We start from the raw sequence: 14692 nt of genomic DNA, 5'->3' as shown, positions 1-14692 counted from the left end.
GCTCTGACCTCACAGAAATCATATACATTCATGGTATATTATGGCAAGGGACTCTACTAGACTATAAATAAGAAAGGAAAATGAAATAGCTAATTGAGTGATTGGTATTTATAAGATCAACTCACGAAACATCAACCAGATTTAATATCCTTCAATAGATTTTATAGGCTGTGCTCCTTCCTTAAAGGTCACTGGAAGAACTTAATACCTTTTTATTAAAAATAAAATGGGAACAGTTGAATGGCCTTTTCACATCTTATCTGGATTAGTTGAAGAGGCAAATTTTACTTCTATTTTAAGAAGTTGTGCTATTTTATATTTGCCACTTCATATTTTACATTTAAAATCTGTTTCTTACCCAACTTGCCATGGAGAAACATAGACTTAAGAAGTTGAGGGTTCAGATGAACTGTGATAATAAATTGGAGTTAAGTAGGGAAAAGTATACATATATGTATATATACATGTACATATAATTTTGGAGCAGTCTGTTGTTTAGAGCAGAAAATGAAAACAGGGATTAAGGGCTCTTAACTCTTCTTAGCCAAGCATTTTTATGAGGTTTCATGGTATAGGACAAAGAGCACACATATAGTTTGTCTTTAGAGAACCCCGTGTTCAAATTTAGACTGCCATTTAATAACTTCTTTGTGCTTCAATTTAATGCCAACCTCCTTCCTTTGTCAGGAAGATGAAATGGGACAATGTATGTAAAGTATCTGGTACAATGCAAAGTAGTATGCATGCAAAATTTCCCTTTCTCATTTTAAGAAATTATACAGTAAAGAAAATCATGGTTTAAGTTTTGTTTTTTTGTTTTGGAAGGAGATGTTGGTGATCTTGAAGATGCTCAAAGTGCTGAGTCATGTATAGTGTATTCGAACCTTTTAAGTATAAAAGTTAACGGGTATCCATTCTAAAGTTAGTAAAGTAAGTTTTTCAACTTGTCTAATCATGAAAGTCTGAAGAAGTGGGCCTAGATGATTAAATCAAGTTGGACGGGAGCAGCAGGAGATAACATAGCCTGTGAGAATATTGTAAACTGGTCATCAGAAGTCTCCTGAAAATAAACTTTTCAGGAAAACTATTTTTGTCAGCTTCTCTCCATGTTTTCCTTCTTCTTACCAAACTTTCACTGCCATTTACTATGTACTAGATATGGTCCCTGTTGTAGATTGGCTTCCAGTGTAGTATAGCACATTAATCAACTGGTGAAAATAAAATGTATTGTCATAAGCAAGAACTGTACTTAAGGTATTTACAGAGTGCTGTAAGAATGCAGAATATGGAACAATTAACTCTGCCTGTGGAATTGAAGAAGGCCTCCCCCTAATCATGTGGGTCACGCAGTTCAATTCAATAAACATTTGGATTGTGAACCTCCTAGTACAAGCATTAGGGATACAAAGGTGAGAATGTATTAGAATAATTTGTCCCTTCTATAGTAGTATCCTTCTAGTTTTTATCAGTGGAGGAGTAAAAGGGAATTTTAAGATGAAGAACTTATCATCCCAAGTTAATGATTTAATTTAAATTTCAAAGTTGCTTGAAAATGCGTTGTATCATATATAGATGATAAACATATAATTATTATACTCTGGGAAGCCTTGATATCTTAACAACTCAGAAATTAATGTTTTAATAATTAACTGATAAACCACAGATGTGGTTTGCATATATTTTGTATGTTCATATACAAGGCTATCTCTTTGCTTTTCCATGCCTTCCTGCTCTCCTCACCTTCACTATATGCATGTAAGTATAAGGACTATCCAAACCTCATGAAACTGTAGGGCTTTTTGACCCTCTACAATACAAGGGCTTCAGATTCTTCTTAGTTCCTGATTATTTTGTTGGAGAATATGTTAGCTCAGGGATTTTGATTATTCAACTGCTTCTTTGTACATACTTTCTTATTAGTTTATTAGCCTGTGCACTTCACAGTTTTCAAAAACTTAGGCTTAAGAGACTAAGGCTTTCAGAGACTTTCCTGACTGAAAAATCACAGTTCTTAATGTCCTATGTCTATAAAATTAGCTGTTTACCATTAGCTCAGGCAAAGATTCTAAAGTTGCAGTCTTTAGAACTGGTGAATCTCACTCTGCTCCATTCCCAAAGTTAGAGAATCATTAATAAAACACAGACAGAAGATACTGATTGATTCTTTCCTTGGGCTAAGATTCTACTTTCACATTTTTTGTGTATTTCTCTGCTAGAACCCAAGACCTATAGAAAAATGAAAGGGTGCAGCATACTTTATGTTTTAACTTTGTATCAATATGCCTCATTGAGTGCTACTACAGTACTTAAAAAAATCAATATGTGTTGCTCCAAGCAATTGCGATTTTTAGAGACATTAATGTATCTGCACATGAAGCTGATTATTGTTTAAGCTGTTTGTAAATATCATATGTCCATGATGGGTTTGAAATCTTGCATATAAGTAGATCAAATGCTACATTATTAGATACTAGAGTTTTTATATAGCTTTTGAAAATTAAGTTGTATTATTTCAAGAGGAAATTGTCTATTTGAATCCCATAGTTTGAGATGGTCTCTTTATAATTTAGGACAAATGGATCTTTCTATTGAATATTTTGTAACCTAAAAAGAAAAAAATTTTACCAATTTGATCTTTTTAAAATGAATGGAATTTACTACTTACTTTAAAAGCGGTTTAGAAAACAAATTCCCAATGGATAAAATAGCTAAGTGGGAAAATTTATTTTTTTAACATTATAAAAAACTTAGAAGAAAATTGCAGTAACTATATGTATAACCTTGGGGTTATCAAAAACCTTTTTATTTATTTATTTATTGTTATTTTAAAATAAATTTATTTATTTATTTATTTATGGCTGCTTTGGGTCTTTTTTGCTGCACATGGACTTTCTCTAGTTGTGGTGAGCAGGGGCCACTCTTCATTGTGGTGCGTGGGCTTCTCATTGTGGTGGCCTCTTGTTGCGGAGCACGGGCTCTAGGCGCACGGGCTTCAGTAGTTGTGGCACGCGGGCCCTAGAGTGCAGGCTCCGTAGTTGTGGCACACGGGCTTAGTTGCTCCGTGGCATGTGGAATCTTTCCGGACCAAGTCTCTATCAAAAACCTTTTTAAACAGAAAGGAAGACTAGAACCAAATGAGAAAAGAGATAGATTGACTGTTACTTTTTTTTTTTTTTAATTTTGACATTGGTATACTAATGAAAGCTCAGGGGAAAGTATTTGAAATGAAAATGTTAAATAGCACACAAAACATACAAAGAGCTCTTAGAAATTGATGACAAAAACACTGATAAAGCAGTAGCAAATTGCAATAGGATGTAAGCAGTTCACAGAAGAGCAAATCCAAATGGCCAGTTTGTAAAGATTCTCAAACTCACTAATAGTCTGGGAAATGAAAATTAAGTAAAAGAGGGCTACTGCTTTACTCCCGTCAGATTGGAAAAGCTTTTAAAAGAATGGAGCCCTTATATTACTGGTAGAAATGTGAATTATTTTAGCCTTTTTAAAAAATGTAATTTGCCATTTGTTGTAAAAAGTGCATTTATCATTTAATTCAATACTACTTCTTTACGTGACATTACTGAATGCAGAGTTAAATTTATAATAAAATTATCCTGTGAAAGGGCATACTTGGGTCAGTGTGTCAATAAAATTTACCCTTTAGTGATATAATTTCTTCACCTAAACCTTCATGTGTATCACTTCAAAAAAATTCTTAGTATATAGTATCTTGTTTCATAAGACATGTGTATAAGTTTTAGAACTGTATTAGGAACTTCCCTGATGATGCAGTGATTAAGAATCTGCCAGCCAATGCACGGGACACGGGTTTGAGCTCTGGTCTGGGAAGGTCCCAGATGCCGCAGAACAATGAAGCCCCTGCGCCACAACTACTGAGCCTGCGCTCTATAGAGCACGCGAGCCACAACTACTGAGCCCGTTTGCCATAACTACTGAAGCCCACGTGCCTAGAGCCTGTGCTTTGCAACAAAAGAATCCACCGCAATGAGAAGTGCGTGCTGCAACAAAGAGTAGTCCCTGCTCGCCACAACTAGAGAAAGCACGCGCGCATCAACAAAGACCAAATGCAGCCAAAAATAAAATAAATAAAAAATAAATTTAAAAAAAGAACTATACTAAGTATGTGTACATATATGTATATATATTTATGACTCAACATCTTCCTGGAGTTCAGTTGTTACCTTCATATTTAGATGGCAATTCATTATTTGAAATTGCTGGTAAGTTTAGAGATTGCAATGCAGGAGTTCCCTGTTCTCTGAGCCCCACAGGGGGATTAAATTTTCCTGTCCTTTGTCTTTTAAGGAACTCACCACTCTACCTTGAGATATATATATATATATATATATATATATGTAATATAATATAGTCTTATTCATAACTTTACCTTTCTTCCTAATCTGTAGGCCTTGGTAGCCTGCTAGATATATGGTCCAGAGTCTTATGCATTCACTGTATATATTAACTGAATGAATAAATAATGATATTTATCTTAGTCCACCACCATGCATGGAAAAATGATAAAGCTACTTTAGGGATCATCAAAGTCTTGATTAATAATATTTTTGTATGTATTAAAGAGCTTTGAATCATATAAAGTAAAATGCCCAAATAATACACTTCTGATGTTGTTTTGGTTTGCTGATCAGTTTTCCGCCTTGAATTTCCTCTTGGGTCATCTATTTCATGCTTTTAACAGTTGCTATTTAACTATCAGTGCTGTTTTGTGATTTCTTAAGAGCCTCTCCATAACACTCAGAAACCTTCTGGGTTTATAGTGCAAAATTCAGAAAGCTTATACCTTTGTTAAGTTTATCTCTTTCTATAATACTGTTTATGTCTCACAGAGCAGCTCATTCTTTAGTCTCTTTGTTAGTAAATAGCCCTTTCTTCCTTCATGCTAAAGCTGTAATACTTCTCTTCAAGTAACAACTTCTGCTTCATCTTCTTTGTCACTGTTATCTGTTTGATGGAATGTGTTCTGAAATGAAGATGTAGACTGTATTTTTCTAATACAAAGTGAATTGTCTGGTAAAAAATCAGATTGACATGTTTAAACTCATTTTACAAACTTGATAACTGATAAGTTTCATTTTACTTTGTGGTATTTAGATATAGGCAAAATTCAAATGAGAAAAACATGGAAAGGAGAAATTTATATCTTAAAAATTCATTTCATTTTGAACTCTAAACATTATTAGAGTTTTCTGTTATTACTTTTTTTCTTTTTCAGAGTCTGAGTTTTATTTATTTTTTTAATTCCACATATAAGGGAGATCATACAGTATTTGTCTTTGTCTGACTTATTTCACTTAGCATAATACCTTCAAGGTCCATCTATGTTGTCACAAGTGGGAGGATTTCCTAGTTTTTATGGCTAAATAATATTTCAGTGTGTGTGTGTATGTGTATCACAACTTCTTTATCCATTCATGCATCAGAGAACACTTAGGTTGTTTCCATGACTTGGCTATTGTAAATAATGCTGCTGTGAATATGCAGGTGCAGATATCTTTTGTTTGTTTGTTTGTTTGTTTATACTGCAGGTTCTTATTAGTCATCAATTTTATACACATCAGTGTCTACACGTCAATCCCAATCGCCCAATTCAGCACACCACCATCCCCACCCCACCGCAGTTTTCCCCCCTTGGTGTCCATATGTCTGTTCTCTACATCTGTGTCTCAACTTCTACCCTGCAAACCGGCTCATCTGTACCATTTTTCTAGTTTCCACATACATGCGTTAATATACCAAATTTGTTTTTCTCTTTCTGACTTACTTCCCTCTGTATGACAGTCTCTAGATCCATCCACGTCTCAGCAAATGACTCAATTTCGTTCCTTTTTATGGCTGAGTAACATTCCATTGTATATATGTACCACAACTTCTTTATCCATTCGTCTGTCGATGGGCATTTAGGTTGCTTCCATGACCTGGCTATTGTAAATAGTGCTGCAATGAACATTGGGGTGCATGTGTCTTTCTGAATTATGGTTTTCTCTGGGTATACGCCCAGTAGTGGGATTGCTGGATCATATGGTAAATCTATTTTTAGTTTTTTAAGGAACCTCCATACTGTTCTCCATAGTGGCTGTATCAATTTACATTCCCACCAACAGTGCAAGAGGGTTCCCTTTTCTCCACACCCTCTCCAGCATTTGTTGTTTGTAGATTTTCTGATAATGCCCATTCTAACTGGTGTGAGGTGATACCTCATTGTAGTTTTGATTTGCATTTCTCTAATAATTAGTGATGTTGAGCATCTTTTCATGTGCTTCTTGGCCATCTGTATGTCTTCTTTGGAGAAATGTCTATTTAGGTCTTCTGCCCATTTTTGGATTGGGTTGTTTGTTTCTTTAATATTGAGCTGAATGAGCTGTTTATATATTTTGGATATTAATCCTTTGTCCGTTGATTCGTTTGCAAATATTTTCTCCCATTTTTGAGGGTTGTCTTCTCGTCTTGTTTATGGTTTCCTTTGCTGTGCAAAAGCTTTTAAGTTTCATTAGGTCCCATTTGTTTATTTTTGTTTTTATTTCTGTTACTCTAGGAGGTGGATCAAAAAAGATCTTGCTGTGATTTATGTCATAGAGTGTTCTGCCTATGTTTTCCTCTAAGAGTTTTATACTGTCCGGTCTTACATTTAGGTCTCGAATCCATTTTGAGTTTATTTTTGTGTATGGTGTTAGGAAGTGTTCTAATTTCATTCTTTTACATGTAGCTGTCCAGTTTTCCCAGCACCACTTATTGAAGAGACTGTCTTTTCGCCATTGTGTATCTTTGCCTCCTTTGTCATAGATTAGTTGACCATAGGTGCGTGGGTTTATCTCTGGGCTTTCTATCTTGTTCCATTGATCTATATTTCTGTTTTTGTGCCAGTACCATATTGTCTTGATTACTGTAGCTTTGTAGTATAGTCTGAAGTCAGGGAGTCTGATTCCTCCAGCTCCGTTTTTTTCCCTCAAGACTGCTTTGGCTATTCGGGGTCTTTTGTGTCTCCATACAAATTTTAAGATGATTTTTTCTAGTTCCATAAAAAATGCCATTGGTAATTTGATAGGGGGATTGCATTGAATCTGTAGATTGCTTTGGATAGTATAGTCATTTTCACAATATTGATTCTTCCAATCCAAGAACATGGTATATATCTCTCCACCTGTTGGTATCATCTTTAATTTCTTTCATCAGTGTTTTATAGTTTTCTGCATACAGGTCTTTTGTCTCCCTAGGTAGGTTTATTCCTAGGTATTTTATTCTTTTTGTCGCAGTGGTAAATGGGAGTGTTTCCTTAATTTCTCTTGCAGATTTTTCATCATTAGTGTATAGGAATGCAAGAGATTTCTGTGCATTAATTTTGTATCCTGCAACTTTACCAAATTCATTGATTAGCTCTAGTAGTTTTCTGGTGGCATCTTTAGGATTCGCTATGTATAATATCATGTCATCTGCAAACAGTTGACAGTTTTACTTCTTCTTTTCCAATTTGTATTCCTTTTATTTCTTTTTCTTCTCTGATTGCCGTGGCTAGGACTTTCAAAACTATGTTGAATAATAGTGGTGAGAGTGGACATCCTTGTCTCGTTCCTGATCTTAGAGGAAATGCTTTCAGTTTTTCACCGTTGAGAATGATGTTTGCTGTGGGTTTGTCGTATATGGCCTTTATTATGTTGAGGTAGGTTCCCTCTATGCCCACTTTCTTGGAGAGTTTTTATCATAAATGGGTGTTGAATTTTGTCAAAAGCTTTTTCTGCATCTATTGAGATGATCATATGGTTTTTATTCTTCAATTTGTTAATATGGTGTATCACATTGATTGATTTGCATATATTGAAGAATCCTTGCATCCCTGGGATAAATCCCACTTGATCGTGGTGTATGATACTTTTAATGTGTTGTTGGATTCTGTTTGCTAGTATTTTGTTGAGGATTTTTGCATCTATATTCATCAGTGATATTGGTCTGTAATTTTCTTTTTTTGTAGCATCTTTCTCTGGTTTTGGTATCAGGGTGATGGTGGCCTCATAGAATGAGTGTGGGAGTGTTCCTTCCTCTGAAATTTTTTGGAAGAGTTTGAGAAGGATGGGTGTTAGCTCTTCTCTAAATGTTTGATAGAATTCACCTATGAAGCCATCTGATCCTGGACTTCTGTTTGTTGGAAGATTTTTAATCACAGTTTCAATTTCATTACTTGTGATTGGTCTGTTCATATTTTCTATTTCTTCCTGGTTCAGTCTTGGAAGGTTATACCTTTCTAAGAATTTGTCCATTTCTTCCAGGTTGTCCATTTTATTGGCATAGAGTTGCTTGTAGTAGTCTCTTAGGATGCTTTGTATTTCTGCGGTGTCTAATTTTATTGATTTGAGTCCTCTCCCTCTTTTTCTTGATGAGTCTGGCTAATGGCTTATCAATTTTGTTTATCTTCTCAAAGAACCAGCTTTTAGTTTTATTGATCTTTGGTATTGTTTTCTTTGTTTCTATTTCATTTATTTCCACTCTGATCTTTATGATTTCTTTCCTTCTGCTGACTTTGGGTTTTGTTTGTTCTTCTTTATCTAGTTCCTTTAGGTGTAAGGTTAGATTGTTTACTTGAGATTTTTCTTGTTTCTTGAGGTAGGCTTGTATAGCTATAAACTTCCCTCTTAGAACTGCTTTTTCTGCATCCCATAGGTTTTGGATCGTGGTGTTTTCATTGTCATTTGTCTCTAGGTATTTTTTGATTTCCTCTTTGATTTCTTCAGTGATCTCTTGGTTATTTAGTAACGTATTGTTCAGCCTCCATGTGTTTGTGTTTTTTATGTTTTTTTCCCTGTAATTCATTTCTAATCTCATAGCATTGTGGTCAGAAAAGATGCTTGATATGATTTCAATTTTCTTAAATTTACTGAGGCTTGATTTGTAACCCAGGATGTGATCTATCCTGGAGAATATTCCGTGCGCACTTGAGAAGAACGTGTAATCTGCTGTTTTTGGATGGAATGTCCTATAAATATCAATTAAATCTATCTGATCTATTGTGTCATTTAAAGCTTCTGTTTCCTTATTTATTTTCATTTTGGATGATCTGTCCATTGGTGTAAGTGAGGTGTTAAAGTCCCCCACTTTTATTGTGTTACTGTCGATTCCTCTTTTATAGCTGTTAGCAGTTGCTTTATGTATTGAGGTGCTCCTATGTTGGGTGCATATATATTTATATTTGTTACATCTTCTTCTTGGATTGATCCCTTGATCATTATGTAGTGTCCTTCCTTGTCTCTTGCAACATTCTTTATTTTAAAGTCTATTTTATCTGATATGAGTATAGCTACTCCAGCTTTCTTTTGATTTCCATTTGCATGGAATATCTTTTTCCATCCCCTCACTTTCAGTCTGTATGTGTCCCTAGGTCTGAAGTGGGTCTCTTGTAGACAGCATATATATGGGTCTTGTTTTTGTATCCATTCAGCAAGCCTGTGTCTTTTGGTTGGAGCACTTAATCCATTCATGTTTAAGGTAATTATCGATATGTATGTTCCTATGACCATTTTCTTAATTGTTTTGGGTATGTTTTTGTAGGTCCTTTTCTTCTCTTGTGTTTCCCACTTAGAGAAGTTCCTTTAGCATTTGTTGTAGAGCTGGTTTGGTGGTGCTGAAATCTCTTAGCTTTTGCTTGTCTGTAAAGCTTTTGATTTCTCCATCAAATCTGAATGAGATCCTTGCCGGGTAGAGTAATCTTGGTTGTAGGTTCTTCCCTTTCAGCACTTTAAGTATATCATGCCACTCCCTTCTGGCTTGTAGAGTTTCTGCTGAGAAATCAGCTCTTAACCTTATGGGAGTTCCCTTGTATGTTATTTGTCGTTTTTCCCTTGCTGCTTTTAATAATTTTTCTTTGTCTTTAATTTTTGCCAATTTGATTACTATGTGTCTCGGCGTGTTTCTCCTTGGGTTTATCCTGTATGGGACTCGCTGCGCTTTCTGGACTTGGGTGGCTATTTCCTTTCCCATGTTAGGGAAGTTTTCAACTATAATCGCTTCAAATATTTTCTCTGGTCCTCTCTCTGTCTCTTCTCCCTCTGGGACCCCTATAATGCGAATGTTGTTGCGTTTAATATTGTCCCAGAGGTCTCTTAGGCTGTCTTCATTTATTTTCATTCTTTTTTCTTTAGTCTGTTCCGCAGCAATGAATTCCACCATTCTGTCTTCCAGGTCACTTATCCGTTCTTCTGCCTCAGTTATTCTGCTATTGATTCCTTCTAGTGTAGTTTTCATTTCAGTTATTGTATTGTTCATCTCTGTTTGTTCTTGAATTCTTTAATTCTTCTAGGTCTTTGTTAAACATTTCTTGCATCTTCTCGATCTTTGCCTCCATTCTTTTTCTGAGGTCCCGGATCATCTTCACTATCAGTATTCTGAATTCTTTTTCTGGAAGGTTGCCTATCTCCACTTCATTTAGTTGTTTTTCTGGGGTTTTATCTTGTTCCTTCATCTGGTACGTAGCCCTCTGCCTTTTCGTCTTGTCTATCTTTCTGTGAATGTGGTTTTTGTTCCACAGGCTGCAGGATTATAGTTTTTCTTGCTTCTCTTTCTGTTATTTTGCATCTTTTTCTTTGTCTTTGGGAACTTGTACTCCATTGTTGATTTCTTTCTCCTCCACATTTGTATTGGTATTGATGCTTTTCAGATGTTTAATTCTTGTTTAAAATGTTTCCATTATTGCTTTTCCTTTCGAAGTAATTTAATTTTATGCAGTTACTTCAGAAGCAATATAGTGGTTATCACTGAAGTGTTGACATTTATCTAGCCAAGCTGTTCTTAATTTACCATGGGCTTTCTTTGAAGATATAGGAAGGTATAAGAAAACATAGATTCTCAGTGAAATAGCTGATTTTACTTTTACACTTTTCTGCTTTGCTTTGAACATCTTCTCTTTTAGCTCCTACTGAATGGGTATTTATTTTCTTGAAAAGTCTGGTTTCCCGTTTGTTTATTTATTGTTGCTTCTAAGAAACGCCATGGGTGATTTTATTGAAAAACATTAGATGACAGAATCATTTTAGTCTCTTGGGGGAGGTAAGGGGCACCTTAAATGTAATAGTACTTTTAAAGGAAGTATTTTTTTCACTCTAAAACCCCTGATACAATGTCATTAAAATAATCTTTCAAAATAAATTCACCTACTATTATAATGCAAGTAGATTTCAGTTTTGCATATTCTATGTCAATCTTTATCCATATGCACATGTATTATTTATCGAATTGTAATGAAAATATATATGCAACATTTGGTGATTTTATTTTTCTTATATAATACAAAATCTTAGCTCTATGAATAGTGCTCTAAATAAAAACAAATCATTTCACCACAAAATAAATAAAAACAAATCTAAATAAAATCTAAGTAAAAAAATCATTCCACAATCATTCCACCCCAGCAAACATGTCCCCTTTAGTCTTTGTATATCCATATGCACAATTTAAAACATGATGATTTGTACCTGATTTTATTTTATTAATTATGGCTGAATTTCACCAAGAGTGTGTAGACCCCCCAGAGCTTATCACCTAACATGCAAGCATTCCTTCCCAGCTGCCAGGCTGCCCATATACTGCCAATATATTTAAACCTACCCAGAGCTAACTGAATGCAGAGAGGCAGAGGGCATGAGTGGACCCTTGCCTCCTTTGCAGTCCTGATGCTTTCCTCTCTGTGTTGGTAGTCCTCTCCATACTTCACTATGGGGGTCATTCTCGTTGGTGTCATTGTGAAGACTTTTTTAGAAAAATCTCTTCACTCAGAGCAAGTCATTTCATATTCCCTGTTTTCATCCATAAGTCATTTTTCTTTCTAACAGAAGATAATGGGACTATTGCCTGAATGTGTAGATCTTTACCTTACTTCCCCTAAACATAAAGAGATTTCAAATAACTTGGCTTTAAACTAGCATACTGGACATAGCAATTTTACGAACATAAATGCTTTAATTTTCTTTAAAAACTGATTCTTAATGCCTGCCAACACGACCCCCCACCCTGGTAAGTTATAGGTCCACTCTTGTGCTATGTTGTTAGACTATATGACATGGATTACCTGAGTCCCAGGGTGGATTAATTGTGACTTTGAGATGTTTATAATTTCTGAGTGCTTTTAACAAGAATGAGAGTCAGTACTTATTCTGATGGCTGAAGGGTCAGATGTCTTCCTTTCAGTCAGCAGTTGAGAAAGTGCACTAGTCAAGTGAACAATTTTCTGTATCCATTTTGTGGCAGATTATTATGATTAATGTGAATTTTGTAACTTTTGAGCAGTGTATTCTGCTAACACCTTGCTGTAGTTTCCATGGCTGAAAAGTAGAAATGGTTTCTGCTTATAGTCTAGATAATAAGGCAAGTATTATCTACCTAGGAGAAAGTGGAGGCTTCAGGCTTTCAGTATAAAAACTATCTGAATATTCATGAAGTGGATGACTTTGGAACATGTACAGTATCTTTTTCCTTGAGATTTTGAGGGTATGATTGTTTGACAGAAAACTGCCTGATAGTTCATGAGGATAAGGAATAAGGTTTGGATTTCAGGGCATGTAAGTAGATATATTGATATTTCTCAGAAGGAACTGAAATTATTGAGCTACTGGACTACCACAGGAGTATTAGTGATATTTGAGATGTTAGAACCAGTATACACGAGTTAGTTGGCTTGACTGCTGGGGGTGAGGAGGGGGATAGCTCATAACATTTAGAAATACTACAAGTGCTTTCTTCTTTCTCCTTTTCCCACCCAAAATTTGACAAGTAGTGAAATGTGATAGTTCACTATAAAAATGAAAATTAGATTGCTAAGTAGAGCTTCTTCATTTGTTTAGAAGTTTCTTTGTTTATCTGGGTAGAAATGATTGAATTTGATGGGTTTTCATTTTTCTTTTAGGCTCAGTTTATGAACCTCTTAAAAGCATTAATCTTCCAAGACCTGATAATGAAACTCTGTGGGATAAATTGGATCACTATTACACAATTGGTAAGCAAAACCTGAGGAAAACATGTCCTTAGGTAGCTATGCCTTAGTTATATTATAGACATTATAAGGACGATGTTCTCTCATTTGGACGTTGGGGTAGTTTCAGTGCTTAGACAGCTACATATTCCAATTGCATATGATATGGGGACTAAAAGGAATCTGACAAATCATATCAGTCCCTTGAATCATTTTGAAACTCACCAGTGTCCTCTGTGTCCTTTTAGCCTTCCTAAATATTACCAGATTTGAGAACTAGAGGCTGTCTCTTGAATAATTCTTACACAAAGATTTTGTAGAAGTATTCCTTGCTTATTTACCTATACATGGTTCCTATGTAGTCCTGAACCTTTTATATCCATTTCTAATTCATTGAGATTCAAAAGGTAATCTCAGGTTACTGTTACTGATATCAGGCACCTGTTTTTTTGGTTGCTATTTTGTTTTTGTCAGGATCGACCTGACAAATTTTGTTACTTAATGTGAGCAAGCAACTTTGAGATATGTATGTATTTAGGGGGCTCCTCCTTGTTCATCAGACCATAAGTTAGAAATGCCTATTAATTTTTTTTGTCAGTTTGCTTCTTGTGCCATTTATGTGGCCTAGTATGTCAAATATAAAATTTGATTTATTTGTCTCACTAAGGAGAAGGATTTTTTTGTTTGTGTCAACATTATGTAAAACCTTATTTCAACTTATTTTGGTCAAGATTCTGGTATATATTCTTATGTTGCCCACGTATTATCTTTGTAGTCATAACTAGCTAAAGAGATTAAACTGCCTTTTAAAAGAAATGTCAGTTTTTTTACTTTGGACTATGAGGACCAGTTTTTTACTCTGCGAAAAATAATAAATACTCTGGTATTCTGAAAGAAATGATAATGTCAGTTTAGTCTGAAAAAAGAAAAAGAAATTTAAGTCTTTAATCTCTGTGATGGACCAGAGTACTTTAGACCTTTGAAAAACTGTCCTAAAGTAGTTGACATATGCCAATCTAGATTAGAGTAACTTAATTTATTTTGGGGAAAAACATTACTCATCCATTTATAGTTAGACAGGAATAAAATAGCTTTTAGGAAATGTCATTTTAGTGTGTTTATTTTTCTATTTTAGTACTCTTTTATAAAAGGTAGTAGAGTTTGCTTTCTGTATGTGCAGATGCAGAACCTGCAGATAAGGAGGGCCTACTTTATTAACCATTTTAGATAAGGGACTTGAGTGTCTGAGGATTTTCGCATGCATGGTGGGTCCTGGAACCATCCCTGTGCATACTGAGGGACGACTGGAAAACACTGATTTCAGACTTCTTTGACTTAAGTTGAATGTTCACAAAATAATTATTTGCTTGCTGTTTTCGTGTCGTATAAGGATGGGATTCAGTTTTAAAATGTTAAACATATCACTAATATATGTTAAATGAATACATTGCTCTTCAGGTACAAATTAGTCATCAGTGAAAAACAGGATTCTGGCCTGTTTAGGGTTGAGTTAGCTTTGGATTTAGCAAATGTATACAACTCTTTGTTGTATATTTGCTTTATTTTTCCCTATTGAACTTATTTTTGAAAATATACTTAGTTTTTTGGTTTATCTTTTTTTTCTGTATCTGATGTTGCCTTATAACACTTACCGACATAAAGAAGGATGTGCTAAAGGCTTTTTAAATGCCAGTTAGCTGAGTT

At 34.9% G+C, this 14692-nt stretch overlaps 1 protein-coding gene across 4 annotated transcripts in view; it reads left to right on the top strand.

The window, feature by feature from the left end:
- PHKB (phosphorylase kinase regulatory subunit beta) overlaps nucleotides 1-14692 on the top strand; it is a 193997-nt gene that overhangs the window by 26878 nt on the left and 152427 nt on the right. For all 4 annotated transcript variants that reach the window (XM_082366800.1, XM_082366799.1, XM_082366802.1 and 1 more), the window contains one exon: nucleotides 12923-13012. In XM_082366800.1, the coding sequence (XP_082222926.1) occupies nucleotides 12923-13012 (90 nt within the window). The remainder of the gene's footprint in view (nucleotides 1-12922; nucleotides 13013-14692) is intronic.

The sequence above is a fragment of the Balaenoptera borealis genome (genome assembly GCF_965194805.1).
Source record: "Balaenoptera borealis genome assembly, chromosome: 19".
NCBI lineage: Eukaryota > Metazoa > Chordata > Mammalia > Artiodactyla > Balaenopteridae > Balaenoptera > Balaenoptera borealis.
Note: the sequence above shows the minus strand (reverse complement) of the source record. Positions and strands in the feature narration are given on the sequence as shown.